This window comes from Melanerpes formicivorus, unplaced genomic scaffold, assembly GCF_026170545.1.
Source record: "Melanerpes formicivorus ecotype bairdi unplaced genomic scaffold, bMelFor1.0.p_v2 SCAF_137, whole genome shotgun sequence".
In the NCBI taxonomy this organism is placed as follows: domain Eukaryota; kingdom Metazoa; phylum Chordata; class Aves; order Piciformes; family Picidae; genus Melanerpes; species Melanerpes formicivorus.
The window spans coordinates 188839-205802 of record NW_027142489.1 but is presented as its reverse complement, the minus strand read 5'-3'; the positions used below and the strand labels follow the sequence as shown (position 1 = coordinate 205802).

Genomic DNA, 16964 nt, shown 5'->3' with positions numbered 1-16964 from the left:
CCGCCGCCGCGCCCGCGTCCCTGCGCCCCGCTCGCTGCCGCTGCGCTTCGCTGCTCCGGGCAGGGCCGGGCCGTGCCGTGCCGGGAAGCCGAGCCGCGCCGCGCCGCTGCGCTCCGCCGTGACCGCCCATGTGTCGTGAGCCGCCGGCCTGATCTCACACACACACACACACACACAAAGGCGGGTCGGGGGGCGACGGGCCGCGCCTGGCAGCACCGCCCATGTACCGTGAGCAGCCCCCCGCGGCGGCCCGGCCCCGGGCCATGAGGGCGGCGTAGCTCCGACACCGCCGCGCTAGGCCCGGCCCGGCCCGGCGCGGCCCCGGGGCGGGGGGGGGGGTGGGGGGCAGCCGCCAAGCGGCGGCGGCGGCGCGGCCCGGTATGGCAGGAGGTGACGGCGCCCCCTGCCGGGCGGGCGGGGCGCTGCGGGCGAGCCGGTGCCCCCCGCCGGTACTGCTGCTGGTGGTGCTGCTGGCGGCGGCGGCGGCGGCGGCCGAGGAGATCAACGCCGAGGTGAGCGGCGGTCGTGGTGGTGGTGGCGGCGGCGGCGGCGGGGAGCACCCCGGGACACCCCTGCCTGCACCTGCGGCTGCCCCGGGCTGGGCCGCAGGTGCAGGCAGAGAGGCGGCGGGGGGGAGAACCGGGGAAGCCGGGTCGCCCCCTCCCCGGCTCTCCCGGGTGCGGCGGGAGGAAGCGCTTTGTGCCCGCGACAGGGGGGGGGGAGGGAGGGCAGCGGTGAAAAAGGGCTTTGATAAAGCCTCTGCCCTCACCCTGCCTGGGGGTGGGGTGTGTGTAAAGAAACACAAAAGTAATAAAAGGGTAACAAGGGAAAAAAGAAAAAGGACAGAAAAAAGAATAGAAAAATATTTATAATAAAAGGGGGAAAAAAAGGTTTGAAATTTAAAGGCAGGGAAATGAGTGTTAGGGAAGTGGGAAGTGAAAGAAGCTGGGAAATGGGGGGGGTGGAGGTTAAAGGGAATTGAGGAAATAGTAGGAAAGAGTTTGGAAAACGGAAAGGGAATTAATGCTGATTAAAAGGAAGAAGTAAAAGATGGAAAAGAGGCAAAAAAGTGAAGGTTGAAATGGGTAAAGCAATCGCGAGGTGAGAAAACTGAGCGAGAGCAGCTCTTAGAAGAGACAGGAGAGGGGGGTGGGGGCTGGTGCAGGAAGGAAGAGCCCCGGCGCGCCCCGGCACCCTCCTGCCCGCTGCCCCTCGCATGGCCCCCACCCCCCGGGGGGCTGCCGGCCCCGCAGGACAGAAGACCCTTTGTGGGTGGAGGCCCCGGGCGGAGGTCCCGGGCTGCCGGGGGGCGGGCAGGTCCGGGGGGCCGGGGCAGGCGGGCAGCCGGCGGGCAGGCTGGGCCCTGTGCCAGCCACCTTCTGCCTGGGGTCAGGGTGGGGGTGCAAGCCTCCCCGAGTCGCTGGCTCCCCAGTGCCGGGGCTCTGTGCCCTGCCTCCTCGCCCACTCTGCCCGGCTGCGATGTTTGCCCCTGGCAGCCGGCACAGCCAGACAGCCAGCAGGGGTGAAGGGCAGGGCTGGGGGGGAGGGGGGAGCAGGCTGCTAGATCTTGAACGGCTGTGGGGGGCCTCAAGGGAGCTGCAGGTTTGCCCCCGCTGGGCTGCTCCCTGCCCCAGCTCATGCCCTGCTCTGCTGGCACAGGCGTGGCTGCGGCTCTACGGCTACCTGCCGCAGCCCAGCCGGCAGATGTCCACCATGCGCTCGGCGCAGACCTTCGCCGCCGCCCTCGCCGAGATGCAGAAGTTCTACGGCATCCCTGTCACCGGTGTCCTGGACGAGGAGACCAAGGCGTGAGTGCCCCTCTCTCTCTCACTCACAGGCTGGGCAGGGCCCTCAAGGCTCAGCCAGCTCCAACCTCCCCTGCCATGGGCAGGGACACCTCACCCCACAGCAGGTTGCTCACAGCCACCTCCAGCCTGGCTGCAAACACCTCCAGGCATCAGCAGGAGGCTTCCACCACCTCCCTGGGCAGCCTGGGCCAGGCTCTCACCACCCTCCTGCCCAACAGCTTCTAATCTAAACCTTCCCTCCTCTAGCTTTGATCCATTTCCCCCCCAGTCCTGTCCTTCCCTGACACCCTCAGAAGTCCCTCCCCAGCTTTCCTGCAGCCCCCTGCAGCTCCTGCAAGGCCACCAGAAGCTCTCCCTGGAGCCTTCTCCTCTCCAGACTGCACAACCCCAATTCTCTCAGTCTGTCCCAGAATAGGCAGCAAGGAAGAAACACACAGATGGAGCTCAGCCATCAGAGAGGTGCTGCAGCCCTCTGCTCATCCTCCTGGCCCTTGGTGCCAGGTGGCTCCTTGGCATCGTTGGCTTTGCCTGCCAGCGCCGGAGCCCTGCCCGCACCTGCACCCGTGGATGCTGTCTCCCTCCCTGCTGTCAGGCTGGGGGAGGGGGGCTCTCTGGCTGCAGGGTGCTGAGCCCTGGCTCTCTGCCCTCCTGGCAGGTGGATGAAGCGGCCCCGCTGCGGGGTCCCGGACCAGTTTGGGGCGCGGATGAAGTCCAACATGCGTCGGAAGCGGTACGCGCTGACGGGGCGGCGCTGGAGCCAGAGCCAGCTCACCTTCAGGTACCCAGCTCCTCCCCAGCCCTTCCCACCCCCAGTCAATCACCACACAGTCAGTTCCTGAGGCTGGAAAAGACCTCTCAGGTCAGGCACAGCCTGGCCTGTGACCTGACAGCACCACATCAGCCAAACCGTGCCCGCCCGGGGACGGTGACTTCACCATCTCCATGCATGGGATCACAGAATCGGCAGGGTTGGAAGGGACCTCAAGGCTCAGCCAGCTCTAACCCCCCTGCCAGCAGGTTGCTCACAGCCACATCCAGCCTGGCCTTCGAAACCTCCAGGGATGAGGCTTCCACCACCTCCCTGGGGCAGTCTGTTCATAGGCTCGCAGAACTGGCAGGGTTTGGAAGGGACCTTGAGGCTCATCCAAGTTCCAGCCCCGCTGCCATGAGCAGGGACACCTCCCGCTAGACATCCCAGTGCCTAATTCCCCTTTATGTGAGGCACTGCTTCCCAACAGCCAACCTAACCCTCCCCTGGCACAGCTTCAGGCCAATGCCCTTTTGTCCTGGGAGGAGAGCCTGACACCACCCCCCCCCCCCCGCACCGACTGCGGCTTCCTTTTAGGTAGAACCCAGGACTCCCTTGGGATGGGGGAGGAGGGAAGGTGAGGGGAAGGAGGAGGGGAAGGGGGCAGGGTCGCATCCTGTCCCCCGGGGACCCAACCCCCAGGCAGCTCTGGCGTCCCCTCCAGCATCCAGAACTATACGGAGAAGCTGGGCCGGTACCAGTCGGCCGAGGCGGTCCGGCAGGCGTTCCGGGTGTGGGAGGCGGCCACGCCGCTGGCCTTCCGCGAGGTGCCCTACGAGGACATCCGGCAGCAGCGGAGGAAGGAGGCCGACATCATGGTGCTCTTCGCCTCCGGCTTCCACGGGGACAGCTCCCCCTTCGACGGCGCCGGCGGCTTCTTGGCTCACGCCTACTTCCCCGGCCCCGGCATGGGCGGCGACGCTCACTTCGACTCCGACGAGCCCTGGACGCTGGAGAACGCCGATGTGTCTGGTGGGTGCCCGGTGGGACGCGGGGAGGGCAGCCCGGGCAAGGGTCTGAGGGCAGAGGGGGCAGGGAGAGCGGCTGCACCCCGGGGTAAGCTGTGGGAGCCCCCAGCTGAGCGCCCACGTCCCGGGCTGCTGGGGCCAGGGAGCTGTGCCGCGTCCTCTCCTCCAGCCTGTGCCCTTCTCCGCAGGCAACAACCTGTTCCTGGTGGCCGTGCACGAGCTGGGGCACTCGCTGGGCCTGGAGCACTCCAGCAACCCCAGCGCCATCATGGCCCCCTTCTACCAGTGGATGGACACGGAGAACTTCCAGCTGCCTGAGGATGACCTGAAGGGCATCCAGCAGCTGTATGGTGAGCAGGGTGGGCACCGAGGCCGGGGGTGGGGTGCCGGGGCGGGCGCGCAGCCTCGGGAGGCTGCGGCGCAGGCGCCGCCGCTCTCCGCTCGCTCCCATCGCCTCCCCCCCGTTCCCCGTGCAGGTACCGTGGATGGGCATCCTCAGCCCACCAAGCCTTTGCCCACTGTGACACCCCGAAGACCTGGCAGGCCAGATCAGAGACCCCCTAAAGCACCCCCCCGGGGGGAAACCAGAGCGACCCCCGAAACCTGGCGGCCCGGACCGGCCCGACCAGTACGGCCCCGACATCTGCGACGGCGACTTCGACACCGTGGCTGTGCTGCGTGGGGAGATGTTTGTCTTCAAGGTAACCTGCTGCCCCCCTCCCCCCCATCCTCCTGCCCCTTTCCCTGGCTCAGAGGACCCCCTGGCAAGATGCTTGGCACTGGGAGCGTGTCCTTCTCCCCCCCCCCCATCCTCTGCCAACACCCTCTTTCCCACCAGGGCCAGTGGTTCTGGAGGGTCCGGCACAACCGGGTGCTGGACAACTACCCCATGCCCATTGGGCACTTCTGGAGGGGCCTGCCCGGGGACATCGACGCTGCCTACGAGAGGCACGACGGGAGGTTCGTCTTCTTCAAAGGTGAGCAGGCAAGCTGGGTGGGAGGGCTGAGGTAGAGAGAAGATCCCACCCCAGGTTCGCCCCTCCGAGCTCCTGAGAGCTTTGTCCTTGTCTTGCCCCTCCTCCCTAGCTGGAGCTGCTGCTTCATGCCCAAGGGACTGCAGGCGTCATCCCACCCTCCCTATCCACAGCAGCTGGGCCTTGCTGCCTCACTCCCCTTCTCCATCCCCTTCCCCCCTCACTCCCCTTCTCCATCCCCTTCTCCCTCACTCCCCTTCTCCATCCTCTTCCCCTTCGCTGCCTCACTCCCCTTCTCCATCCCCTTCTCCCTCACTCCCCTTCTCCATCCCCTTCTCCCTCACTCCCCTTCTCCATCCTCTTCCCCCTCACTCCCCTTCTCCATCCCCTTCCCCCTCACTCCCCTTCTCCATCCTCTTCCCCTTCGCTGCCTCACTCCCCTTCTCCATCCCCCTTCTCCCCTCACTCCCCTTCTCCATCCTCTTCCCCCCTCACTCCCCTTCTCCATCCCCTTCCCCCTCACTCCCCTTCTCCATCCTCTTCCCCTTCGCTCCCTCACTCCCCTTCTCCATCCCCTTCCCCCTCACTCCCCTTCTCCATCCCCTCTGCCCCCAGGGGACCGCTACTGGCTGTTCCGGGAGGCCAACCTGGAGCCTGGGTACCCGCAGCCGCTGGTCACCTACGGGCAGGGCATCCCCTACGACGGCATCGACACGGCCGTCTGGTGGGAGCCCACGGGGCACACCTTCTTCTTCCGTGGGGACAGGTGAGTGGCTCTGGGCTCCTCCTCCTCCTCCCCCCCAACCCTGCTCTGCCACCTGCTGGCCCCCTGGGCATGGCAGAGGTGGCAGAGACTGCTCCTCACCGCCTCCCTCCCCCCCTCACCAGATACTGGCGCTTCAACGAGGACACCCGCTCGGTGGACCCCGGGTACCCGAAGCCTATCTCTGTCTGGGCAGGCATCCCTCCCTCACCCAAGGGTGCTTTCCTCAGTCCAGATGCCTGTAAGTAGGGTAGAAAAAGCAAGGGGGGACCACAGGAGGGTAGGATCACCTCTGTGGTGGCCTGGGCAGCTGGGAGGGAGGCCAGGAGGCGTCTGGAAGTCAGGGGTGGAGATCTCTTCTGGAGCGGTTTCACCAAGTCCCAGAGCACAACCTGCAGAGGTTGTGGGGTGCCCTGTGCCTCCCTGCTTACCCCCCATACCTCCCACCTAGAGAAGGGCAGATTTGGATTGGGGTATCAGGAGGAAGTTCTTCACTGTAAGGGTGGTGGAACTCCAAGAAGTTGCCCAGGGAAGTGCTTGAGGCCTCATCCCTGGAGATAACTCAAGGTGAGGCTTGATGAGGCAACCTCATCCAGTTGGGGATGTCCCTGCTGGCTGCAGGGGGGGTTGGACTGGATGAGCTTTGGAGGTCCCTTCTGGCCTGGACCATTCTATGATCCTATAATTCTGTAACAACCTCAGGAGGTTCAGCAAGGCCAAGGGCAAGGTCCTGCAGCTGGGGCAGGGCAATCCCAGGCACTGCTAGAGGCTGGGCAGGGACTGCCTGCAGAGCAGCCCTGGAGCAAAGGCCTTGGGGGTGCTCAGGAGCAGCCAGCAGGGAGCACCTGCAGCCCAGAGAGCCAAGCAGAGCCTGGGCTGCAGCAGCAGAAGTGTGGCCAGCAGGGCCAGGGAGGGGATTCTGCCTCTCTGCTCCACTCTGCTGAGCCCACAGCTGCAGCTCTGTGCCCAGCTCTGCAGCCTCTGTGCCAGGAAGGCTCTGGAGGGGCTGGGAGGTGTCCAGAGCAGGGCCAGGAGGCTGAGCAGAGGGCTGGAGCTGCTCTGCTCTGAGCACAGCCTGAGAGAGTTGGGGGTTGTGCAGGCTGGAGAGGAGAAGGCTCCAGGGAGACCTTCTGGTGGCCTTCCAGGAGCTGCAGGGGGCTGCAGGAAAGCTGGGGAGGGACTTTGGAGGGGGTGAGGGAGGGACAGGGGTCTGGGACACCTCTGAGGAGGGCAGGAATCAGGCCTGGGCCAGGGAGCCAGCAATGGGCACTGGCAGCCCAGAAGCTTCTGGGCTTCTGGGCTGCCAGTGCCCATTGCCAGATGTGGAGGGAGAGGATCCTGCCCCTCTGCTCTGGGGTGTGAGGGAGGGACAGGACTGGGGGGAATGGAGCAAAAGGAGCAGTGGGGAGCTGGAGATTGGCTGTGAGGAAGAAGTTGTTGGGCAGGAGGGTGGTGAGAGCCTGGCCCAGGCTGCCCAGGGAGGTGGTGGAAGCCTCCTGCTGATGCCTGGAGGTGTTTGCAGCCAGGCTGGAGGTGGCTGTGAGCAACCTGCTGTGGGGTGAGGTGTCCCTGCCCATGGCAGGGGCTTGGAGCTGGCTGAGCCCTGAGCTCCCTTCCAGCCCTGCCAGCTCTGGGTTCTGTGACTCTGTGACTCTAAGCTTCTGTGCCTCTGCTCCTTCCACCTCCTCCCCCAGCCTCCACCTTCTTCTACCGCGGCACCAAGTACTGGAAGTTCGACAACGAGCGGCTGAAGACGGAGCCAGGCTACCCCAAATCCATCCTGCGGGACTTCATGGGCTGCCACTCCGAGCTGGCCCCGGACCCCCACCCCCGCTGGCCCGACGCCGACCGACCTCCCTTCAACCCCGACGGGGACGGGCGGGCCGGGGGCGAGGAGGAGGAGCAAGGAGAGGAGGAGGAGGAGGCGGAGCAAGAGGAGGAGGAGGATTACGGGGAGGCAGGGCGGCGCCCCGGGGGCGGGGACGTGGACGTGGTGGTGCAGATCGACGAGTACACGAGGACCATGAGCGTGGTGATGGTGCTGGTGCTGCTGGTGCTGCTGCTCTGCATCCTGGGCCTCATCTACGTCATCGTCCAGATGCAGAGGAAGGGAGCCCCCAGAATGCTCCTCTACTGCAAGCGCTCCTTGCAGGAGTGGGTCTGACCCCGGCACCCCCTGCCCCGGCCCACACTGCCCTGCCCCTCCCCTCTGCCCCCTCCCCCCATCCTCTCCACCATGGTGCTAACGATGGACCTGACCTCCCCTCCCCCCTCCCCTGCCTCCAGCCTCAACCCTTCTGCCTCGTTGTTGCTTGATGTGGCTGCAGCTTCAGAAAGAAAGGTCGGGGGGGGAGGGGGCAATGCCCACCCCCCTTGGCCCCCCCCCCCACCAGCTGGGCTGGGCCTGGGGAGTGGTCACTGAGCAGGGCTGGAGGGGCATCCAGGTCCTGCCTTGCTCCTTACCCCATCTCTGCCCATCACGTTGTACCCCCCCCTCTGCCGAGGAGCCCCAGCAGGGTCTCCTCCCCCCACCCCCCCCCCCCGGCCATGCTTGGTGCTGCTGGAGGGGGGCAGGCTGGGGGCTGCTCACAAGTGCTACCAGAGCTGGCACCTGGCAGGGGGCAGGGAGGGCCAAGCTCGGTGCCCACGCTGAACTGGGGGGAGAAAGGGAGGTGACACCTGCAGAGGGCATGGTGGGGGGGCTTGGGGGAGGGGTGGGGATGCCACCTTTGTGACCTCCCCTCGCTGTGGGCACTGTGGGCTGCCCGGCCTGGTGGGCAGGGCAGCCTTTGTACATGCATTAAAGGGGTGGGGTGTGTGGAGAGCCCTGGTGCCATGCTTTGTGCTGCAGCTGGGGCAGGGCCCCCTGCCAGGCTGGGGCAAGAAAAGGTTTTTGCTTAGTTGGGGGGGAGGGTGCCACCCTGCCTGGCACCCACGGGTGCTGGGTGCCATTCCAAGGTGTGGGGGGGGGGAGGGGGCAGCAGTGCTGGTGATGTCCTCGCAGCAGCTGCTGCTTTGGGAGGTTGCTGGTGAGGAGAGGAGGGGCAGCAGAAGTTGCCACCCCCCCCCAGCCCTGGGCACAGACAGAGCTGCCTTTCAGCAGCTGGCAGAGCAGTGGCAGGGGCCTGGCAGGGAACACAGCTGCCTTGTTCTCCCTGGGGCAGCCTGGGGACACTGTGGGGACCCTCTGGGAGCTGCTTTGCAGGGTTCCTGTCGTCCCTGCCCCCCACCCCCTGGCTGCTTCCCTCGGGGGGGAAGGGGCTGGCTGAATCCTGCCTCTGCAGGGGAAGGGAATCAGCAGCGCTGCAAGGGGCAAGGAAGTGGTGGTGGGAGTGGGAAAGGTCAACCCCGGGGCAGGGGGAGTGCGTGGAGGAAATTGGCTTTCAGCCTTCCAGGAGCAGAGGAACCAGACCCCAGGCAGGGGCAGAGGTGGCATGGGGCTGAGAGTGGCTTCCCTCCCTGGCTGGTGGTGCTGGGGAGGGATTGGTGATGCTGGTGGTGCTGGGGAGGGATTGGTGATGCTGGTGGTGCTGGGGAGGGACTTTGGAGGGTCTCAGGGAGGGACAGGACTGGGGGGGGCTGGAGCAAAAGGAGAAGTGGGGAGCTGGAGATTGGCTGTGAGGAAGAAGTTGTTGGGCAGGAGGGTGGGGAGAGCCTGGCCCAGGCTGCCCAGGGAGGTGGTGGAAGCCTCCTGCTGATGCCTGGAGGTGTTTGCAGCCAGGCTGGAGGTGGCTGTGAGCAAGCTGCTGTGGTGTGAGGTGTCCCTGCCCATGGCAGGGGCTTGGAGCTGCCTGAGCCTTGGGGTCCCTTCCAAGCCTGCCAGCTCTGTGCTCAGGAGGGTGGTGAGCTGGGGCCAGGTTGGCTCTGGGGCTGTGGGCATGGCCTGGCACTAGCAGGCTCTGACCCATGCCTGTGGGGACAAGCCTAGGGAATGAGAGGAGCTCTCCCCTCTGGGACTGGACTGCAGCCAGCAGCCCCTTCCCACCCCTCCTCAGGCTTCCTCCAGCAGCCCCCTGCAGCAGGAGGGGGCCAGCACATAGTGCTGCCTCCGTTCCCCCTGGGGCTGCTGGCTCTGACACAGGGCTTGTGGAGAGCATCAACCCAGCCCTGACCTGTCCCCCACCTCCCTGGGGCTCCAGCTGCCCCTCTGCCTCCATCCCTGCTCTGCCAGGAGGCCTTGCCCTGCTTCATGGGTAGAGGTGAAGCCTCTGTGCCCCACTCTCCCCCACCTCATCCTCCAGAGGCACCAGCTGAGCCCCCAGGGCTCTGCTCCAGCCACTTCCCAGCACGAAATGGCCCTGAGCTGCCTCCCCACTGGCTGCCACCCACCTCCTGCCTTGGCTTCCATCCCTGCCCAGCCATTAGCTGCTGCCCTGGGACCTGCTGGGCTCAGGGACATTGCTGCAGCCAAGCAAGGAGACAAAGCTGGGGCAGGGGGGAGGTGAGAGGAAAAAACAAAGCTCTCCATGTGGGCTCTGGGTTGTGAATTCCATCAGCCAGGCCCTGCTGGGTCACATTCTCCAGCTCTTAACACCTTGCAATTTGGTTTGGACCATTTTGCCTGCATGGGTACCCCCCACCCCGCCCCCAACCCTGAGACCATCCCGACCCTGGGAACTGTCCCAGCCTGGAGGCAAACTCTTCACTGGGGAGCTCCCAACAGGCACAAAGCTGGCCAGAAGATGAGGCAGGGGGGAAGTGGCCCCTGGTTTGCTGCCCCCAGCCCTGCACAGGCAGCTCTGGAGGAGGAGGAGGAGAAGGAGGAGGAGGAGGAGGGCTGCAGCTGCATTTCCCACGGCAGCTGCATTTCCCACACCCCGTTGCACCTCCCGTGGCAGCTGCACATCCGACGGCAGCTTCGTTTCCCCACGCCAGCTCTGGGCTTCCCCCTCTGCCGGGGCTGCAGCCCCTGAAGCCTGGTACCCCCCCCCCCGCAGAGATGCCAGGCTCGGAGGGGCAGCAGCGGAGCCAGCCCGCGATGCCCAGGGGCCAGCCCTGCCGCGGCAAGGGAGGTCGGGGGCGGGCGGGGGGGGAGAGGGGAGGAGAGGAGGTCCTTGCTGCTTCGGGGTGGGACAGGATCCGGGAGCAGATCCCCAGGGTGAATCGGCAGCGCTGGGAGCGGCGGCCCGGGCCGCCTGGCTTTGCCGAGCCGGGGACATCGCTTCCCACCCCCACCCCCACCGCTCTTCCCCGGATGCTGCAGCAGGGCCGGTGCCAGGAGCCCGCAGCCATCTGGAAACGCTCACGGACAGCACAGAGGGTCCCGAGCGCTTCGGCAGGGCCCAGGCTCCGCGCTGGGGGCTCCCTCCCCGCCCCGCAGTGCCCACGGCCGGGGGGCAGCTCACCCCCGGCCGCCTATGACACCACCCCCCCACCCCCCCCGGGAGGGCAGGGATGCAGCGCTGCGGGGGGCGGCTGTGGGTGCTCGGCCTGGCACCGGGCAGGCACCGGGCAGCCCTGCCAGGGTCCGCCCCCGCCCGGGCAGCTCCCAGCTTCCCAAAAATAGGCTGGAGAAGCCCGACCTGGAAAAGCCCGCGGGGAGCTCCGCGCCCTGCCAGGGCGGTGCTGGGATGGGGCTCCACACACTGCTGGGGGGGGGGAGGTGGGGGCGGACCGGAGCTGGCAGAGGCTCTCTCTGCCCGCTTGGCACCATCAGAGGAGACGCTGCGCTTCCTCCTGAAGCCAGGGCACTGCCTGCCGAGTCCCCTTGGCACCGCCGAGGCTTGGACCCGGAAAGCAGAGGGGAAGCAGCGCTCCCTGCAGAGGAAGAGCTGGGGCTGGGATGTGCTGGGCAGCCCCTGGCTGTCCCCAAGGCCAGAGGAAACGATGCTGGGGAGCAGAGGGAAGAGCCGCGGGGCCCTGGGAAGGGTGGAACCTGCTGCCCTGCAGCCGGGGCTGAGGCTCTGGGTGCTGCCTGGGCGCAGGCTGGGTGCCAGCAGAGCCCTGCCGCGGGTGGGATGCTCTGCAGAGCTCAGCACCCCTGTGCTCTGCTCATGCCCAGCACCTTGCCTCCAACCCAGCCGCTTTGTGGGGCTGCACAAGGGCAAAAGACCCCAAAGCAACACTTCTGTGGCCACAGGGACAAGGCAGGAGGTGGCACTGGGGCAGCAGATGGTCTGGCATCGATCATCTTCACACCTCTGCTGGCCCTGGGGCTGTCCCCATCACATCCCAGGGGACCTCTCAGGGTGCACAACCAACCCCTCTCCCCTCACCCACAAGAAAGCTGGGTGGGCGTGCTGCCAGCATGCAGCCTGCCAGGGTGGGCTCTCCTTCTCCCTCCCTCCTTCTGTATCTTTCTCTCTCCCTCCCTCCATTCCTCTCTTTCTCCCTCCCTCCCTCTGTATCTTTCTCTCTCCCTCTCTTTCTCTCTCCCCCCCTTCCCTCTCTTTCTCTCTCCCTCCCTCCATTCCTTCCTCCCTCTCTTTCTCTCTCCCTCCCTCTGTATCTTTCTCTCTCCCTCCCTTTCTCCCTCCCTCCCTCCCTCCCTCCCTCCATTCCTCCCTCTCTTTCTCTCTCCCTCCCTCTGTATCTTTCTCTCTCCCTTTCTCTCTCTCTCCCTCCCTCCCTCCCTCCCTTTCTCTCTCCCTCCATTCCTCCCTCCCTCTGTATCCTTCTCTCTCTCCCTCCCTCCCTCTGTATCTTTCTCTCTCCCTCCCTCCCTCCCTCCCTCCCTCCCTCCCTCTTTATCTTTCTCTCTCCCTCCCTCCCTCTGTATCTTTCTCCCTCCTTCCCTCCCTCCCTCTCTACCTTTCTCCCTCCCTCCCTCTCCCCCAGGGCAGCAGCCAGGCAGGAAGCTCAGTTTTTCCCTGCCTGCAGTAAGTGGTCCAAGGCCCAGGGATGGTCACTCCATTTTTCTTTCCTGGGCAGTGGCCAAGGAGCAAAACCCAACATAAATATTTCCCTCTCTTCCTCCAGCACTTCCCCACCCCAGGGGAGGCAGCAGCTGCAGAGGATTAGCATCACCCTGGAGGTGCAAAACCCTCTCCAAACACCCCCCCCCAAGACATCCAGGCAGAGGCAGAGAGGTTGCCCCAGGGTTTTATGTTGGCTTCCTGCACATCACCTCTGAGCTCTGTGCTTTGTTGTCACCATCCAGGAAGGAGACAAAGAGCAAGGGGAAGGCCACAGGCAGGGGACAGGAGCCTGTGCCAGGGTCTACACTGCTACCTCACCCCACAGCAGGTTGCTCACAGCCACCTCCAGCCTGGCTGCAAACACCTCCAGGCATCAGCAGGAGGCTTCCACCACCTCCCTGGGCAGCCTGGGCCAGGCTCTCACCACCCTCCTGCCCAACAACTTCTTTCCAGCCTGTCCCCACAGGGGAGCTTCTCCAGCCCCCTGCTCACCTTCAGGGCCCCCAGGCAGTCTCTGGGCACAGGCTGAGGTACACCAAATGCTGTGCAGCCAAGAACCTCCTGGGTTGGGTTTAAAACACAGCAAGGGAAATCCCAACCTGGCCACACACAGCTGAGCCAGCCCTGGGGAGCAGCTCTGCCTGGGTGTCAGGCACATCACCCAAGGGAGGCAGGGAAGAGATTTCCTCTCCTCTGGGAAGCACTTAGGAGACTGGGAAGAGAGTTCATAGGATCACAGAACTGTCAGGGCTGGGAGGGAGCTCTGGGCTCAGCCAACTCCAACCCCCTGCCATGGGCAGGGACACCTCACCCCACAGCAGCTTGCTCACAGCCACCTCCAGCCTGGCTGCAAACACCTCCAGGCATCAGCAGGAGGCTTCCACCACCTCCCTGGGCAGCCTGGGCCAGGCTCTCACCACCCTCCTGCCCAACAACTTCTTCCTCACAGCCAATCTCCAGCTCCCCACTTCTCCTTTTGCTCCAGCCCCCCCAAGTCCTGTCCCTCCCTGACACCCTCCAAAGTCCCTCCCCAGCTTGCTTGCAGCTCCCTGCAGCTCTGCAAGGTGGTCTCCCTGCAGCCTTCTCCTCTCCAGACTGATCAAAGCACCCAAGTGCAGAGCCCTGACCCAGGCAGTGGAAGAGGAAGGTGGAAAGCTGGAGGGGGCAGGGAAAACTCATCTGTGGGCAGGCTCTGCTCCCTGCCAGGCTGAATCCAGGGCTCCCAGTTGAAGAATGGTTCTTTTCTCTCCCACTAGCCCTGAACTTGCAAGAAGGGCTTCAGCAGAAGGCAGGAGCAGGCCACCCACAGCAGGGTGAACAAGGAATGATTTAAGACCTTATCTCTGCAGGCTGCCTGCAATGAACCCACAGCTCCTCAGCTCCCCCTCCTCACACACCAGGCTGGGGCTGCCCCAGGAGCATGCAGGCAACAGACTCCCATCTCTGGCCCCACATCCTTCCTGCCTTAGAGCCACAGAGTGGTTTGGGTTGGAAAAGCCCTCCCAGATCATCCACTCCAACCAGCAACCCAGCCCCACCATGGCCACCAAACCACAGCCCCAAGGCTCTGCAACCCCTCCAGCCGTGGGGACTCCACCACCTCCCTGGGCAGCCTCTGCCAGGCCCTGACCACTCTGACACCAAAGACATTTTGCCTCCTCTCCAACCTCAGCCTCCCCTGGCACAACTCCAGGCCAGTTCCTCTCCTTCCATCCCCTGAGCCTGGGCAGCAGAGCCCAGCCCCAACCTCCCTGCAGCCTCCTCTCAGGGAGCTGCAGAGAGCAAGGAGGTCTCCCTCAGCCTCCTCTGCTCCAGCTTCCATCACTCTTCCCATGTAGGAGGACCTTGTTCCACTTGGGTGAAGAGCCATAACCAGGGCAGGAAGAAGCTGTGCAGCTGAAGTCAGAGCAGGAGTTTCTGCTGGTGCAGAGGGACTCCAGGCAACAGCTGCTGACAGGAGGCTTCTGCCAGCTTGGTCTATCTGCCAGCAGCCTCCTCTTCTCCTGCAGGGAGAGCAGCCAAGCCTTGCTCACCACCTTCCCTGAGATGGGCAAAGTTTGGAGGGGAGAAGGGGATTAGAAGAGGAAGATCTCTGGAGACTCAGAATCACAGAATGGGTTTGGGTTGGAAGGGAGCTCAGAGATCATCCAGCTCCAGCCCCCTGCCATGCCCAAGGACCCCTCCCCACAAGCTGCTCAAGGCCTCACCCAGCCTGGCCTGGGACACCTCCAGCCAGGGGGCAGCCACAGCCTCCCTGGGCAGCCTGTGCCAGGCTCTCCCCAGCCTCACTGCCAACCATTTCCTTCTCCTCTCCACTCTCCCTCTGCCCTCTCCCAGCTCCAAGCCATTCTCCCTGCTCCTGCCACTCCCAGCCCTTGCCCACAGTCCCTCCCCAGCTCTCCTGGAGCCCCTTCAGGTTCTGGAAGCCTGCTCTGAGGTCTCCCTGCAGCCTTCTCCAGGCTGCACAGCCCCAACCCTCCCAGCCTGGCCCCACAGGAGAGCTTCTTCAGCCTTCTGAGCATCCTGGTGGCCTCCCCTGGAAGAAGTCCTCACACATCACATGGCCAAGAAAGCAAAAGTGCTTTGGGGCCACTCAGGGCCTGGGACAAGCTCCTGCACTCTGTGCAGGAGGCTCTGCCCTGCAGCCCCTTCCTCAGTGGGCCCTTGGAGGAGCCTCCCCTGTTGCACCACAGCAAACCACCACCACAGCCCCTCAGGGCAAGAAGAGCCAGCAGCTGATGCTGCTCCACTGTGCAGCATGCCAACAGGAATCTTGTTTCATGGTCCAGAGAGTGGCCACAGGGCTGCAAGGGGCAGCAGCTGGGAGAGGATTCCAGCCAAGCAGCTCCGAGAGGGCAGGCAGGGACTGGCAGCAGGGGCCAGGGGCAGCCAGCTCAGGGCCCTGGGGGGCACCAGCTCCTCTTCAGCTCACTCAGAGCAAACTGCAGGACAAGGGTTGAGGCCAGCAGGGACCCTGCAGGGCAGGGAAAGGCAGCAGCAGCTCCTGGTGAGCGCTCAGGGGCACATCTTCACCCTGCTGGGGTCTGATGGATGCCCCCCTGGCAGCCCTCCCCCCAGCCCTGGCACGCTCTGCCAACATGGCAGGAGAGCCTGACCATGGACTCCATTAAGGCTGATCCTTGGCAGCTGACCCAGAGGGATTCCACTGCACAAACCTCCAGTCCAGCCAAGCCCTGAGAGATGTCAAGGCAGGATGGATGCTGCCTTTCCACGTGGGCTCCTTACAGCTAGCAAGCTCTGCAGCTGCTGTCAGAACTGGAAAGGCCTCCTCCAGAAAGCCTTCCACAAGTGCAATCAGAAGCAGCAGAGGGCCAGCACCTCCAGTTCGAAGCCCAGCAGCCTCCCAAAGAAGGCAGCTGGCTCCTGGGTGTGCTGAGAGCTTGGCACAGAGGCCAAGCAGGGTCCCTGCAGGGCAGCTGCTGCCCCTGGGGCTGCACAGACATCACAGAACTGCCTGGGTTGGAAGGGACCTCAAGAACCATCCAGTTCCAACCCCCCTGCCCTGGGCAGGGAGACCTCACACTGGAGCAGGTTGCCCAAGCCTTGAAAGCAAGCTGGGAAGAGGATGGGCAGCAGCAGACCCAGAATCACAGAGTGCTTTGGGTTGGAAGAGAGACCCCAAAGCTCATCCAGCTCCAAGCCCCTCCCCAGCCCTGAGCAGGGACACCTGAGCTAGTGAGCCCAGGCTGCTCAAGGCTCCATCCCACCTGGCCTTGACCTTTCACAGTCTCACAAAGGTTGGAAGAGACCTCAAAGATCATCAAGTCCAAGCTGGCACCACAGACCTCATGACCAGACCATGGCACCAAGTGCCACATCCAATCCCCTCTGGAACACCTCCAGGGGTGGGGACTCCACCACCTCCCTGGGCAGCACATCCCAAGGGCCAACAACTCTCTCTGGGAAGAACTTTCTCCTCACCTCCAGCCCAAACCTCCCCTGGCACAGCTTGAGACTGTGTCCTCTTGTTCTGGTGCTGGCTGCCTGGGAGAAGAGCCCAACCCCCACCTGGCTCCAACCTCCCTGCAGGGAGTTGCAGAGAGCAAGAAGGTCTCCCCTGAGCCTCCTCTTCTGCAGGCTAAGCAACCCCAGCTCCCTCAGCCTCTCCTCACAGGGCTGTGCCCCAGACCCCTCCCCAGCTTTCTTGCCCTTCTCTGGACACCTTCCAGCAGCTCAACCTCTTTCCTAACCTGAGGAGCCCAGAGCTGGACACAGGACTCAAGGGGTGGCCTGAGCAGTGCTGAGCACAGGGCAGGATGAGCTCCCTGCTCCTGCTGGCCACACTGCTCCTGCTGCAGGCCAGGATGCCCTTGGCCTTCTTGGCCCCCTGGGCACACTGCTGGCTCCTGTTCAGGCAGCTGTCAATCAGCACCCCCAGCTCCCTCTCTGCCTGGCTGCTCTCAGCCACTCTGCCCCCAGCCTGTAGCTCTGCCTGGGGTTGCTGTGGCCAAAGTGCAGCCCCTGGCACTTGGACTTGTTGAATGCCATCCTGTTGGCCTCTGCCCATCTGCCCAGCCTGGCAAGGTCCCTCTGCAGAGCCCTTCTGCCCTCTCACTGACCAACCTCTGCTCCCAGCTTGCTGTCAGCTGCAAACTTGCTGATGACTGACTCCATCCCCTCCTCCAGATCATCAGTGAAGATATTGATCAGGCTGGGGCCCAGCACTGCTCCCTGGGGCACAGCACTGGTGCCTGGCTGCCAGCTGGCTGTGGCACCATTCACCACCACTCTCTGGGCTCAGCCTCCAGCCAGTTCCTCACCCAGA

General features: G+C 64.5%; 1 protein-coding gene across 1 annotated transcript; it reads left to right on the top strand.

Annotated features, from left to right (window-relative positions):
* On the top strand, window positions 1-7583 carry MMP15 (matrix metallopeptidase 15). Its single transcript, XM_068168419.1, is given in 11 exon segments — window positions 1-512; window positions 1660-1808; window positions 2464-2586; window positions 3281-3588; window positions 3773-3934; window positions 4061-4134; window positions 4136-4285; window positions 4423-4561; window positions 5174-5324; window positions 5447-5562; window positions 7016-7583. Coding segments are annotated over 11 exon segments (1974 nt in total). The 5' UTR covers window positions 1-380; the 3' UTR covers window positions 7486-7583.
* The last annotated feature ends 9381 nt before the right edge of the window (window positions 7584-16964 follow it).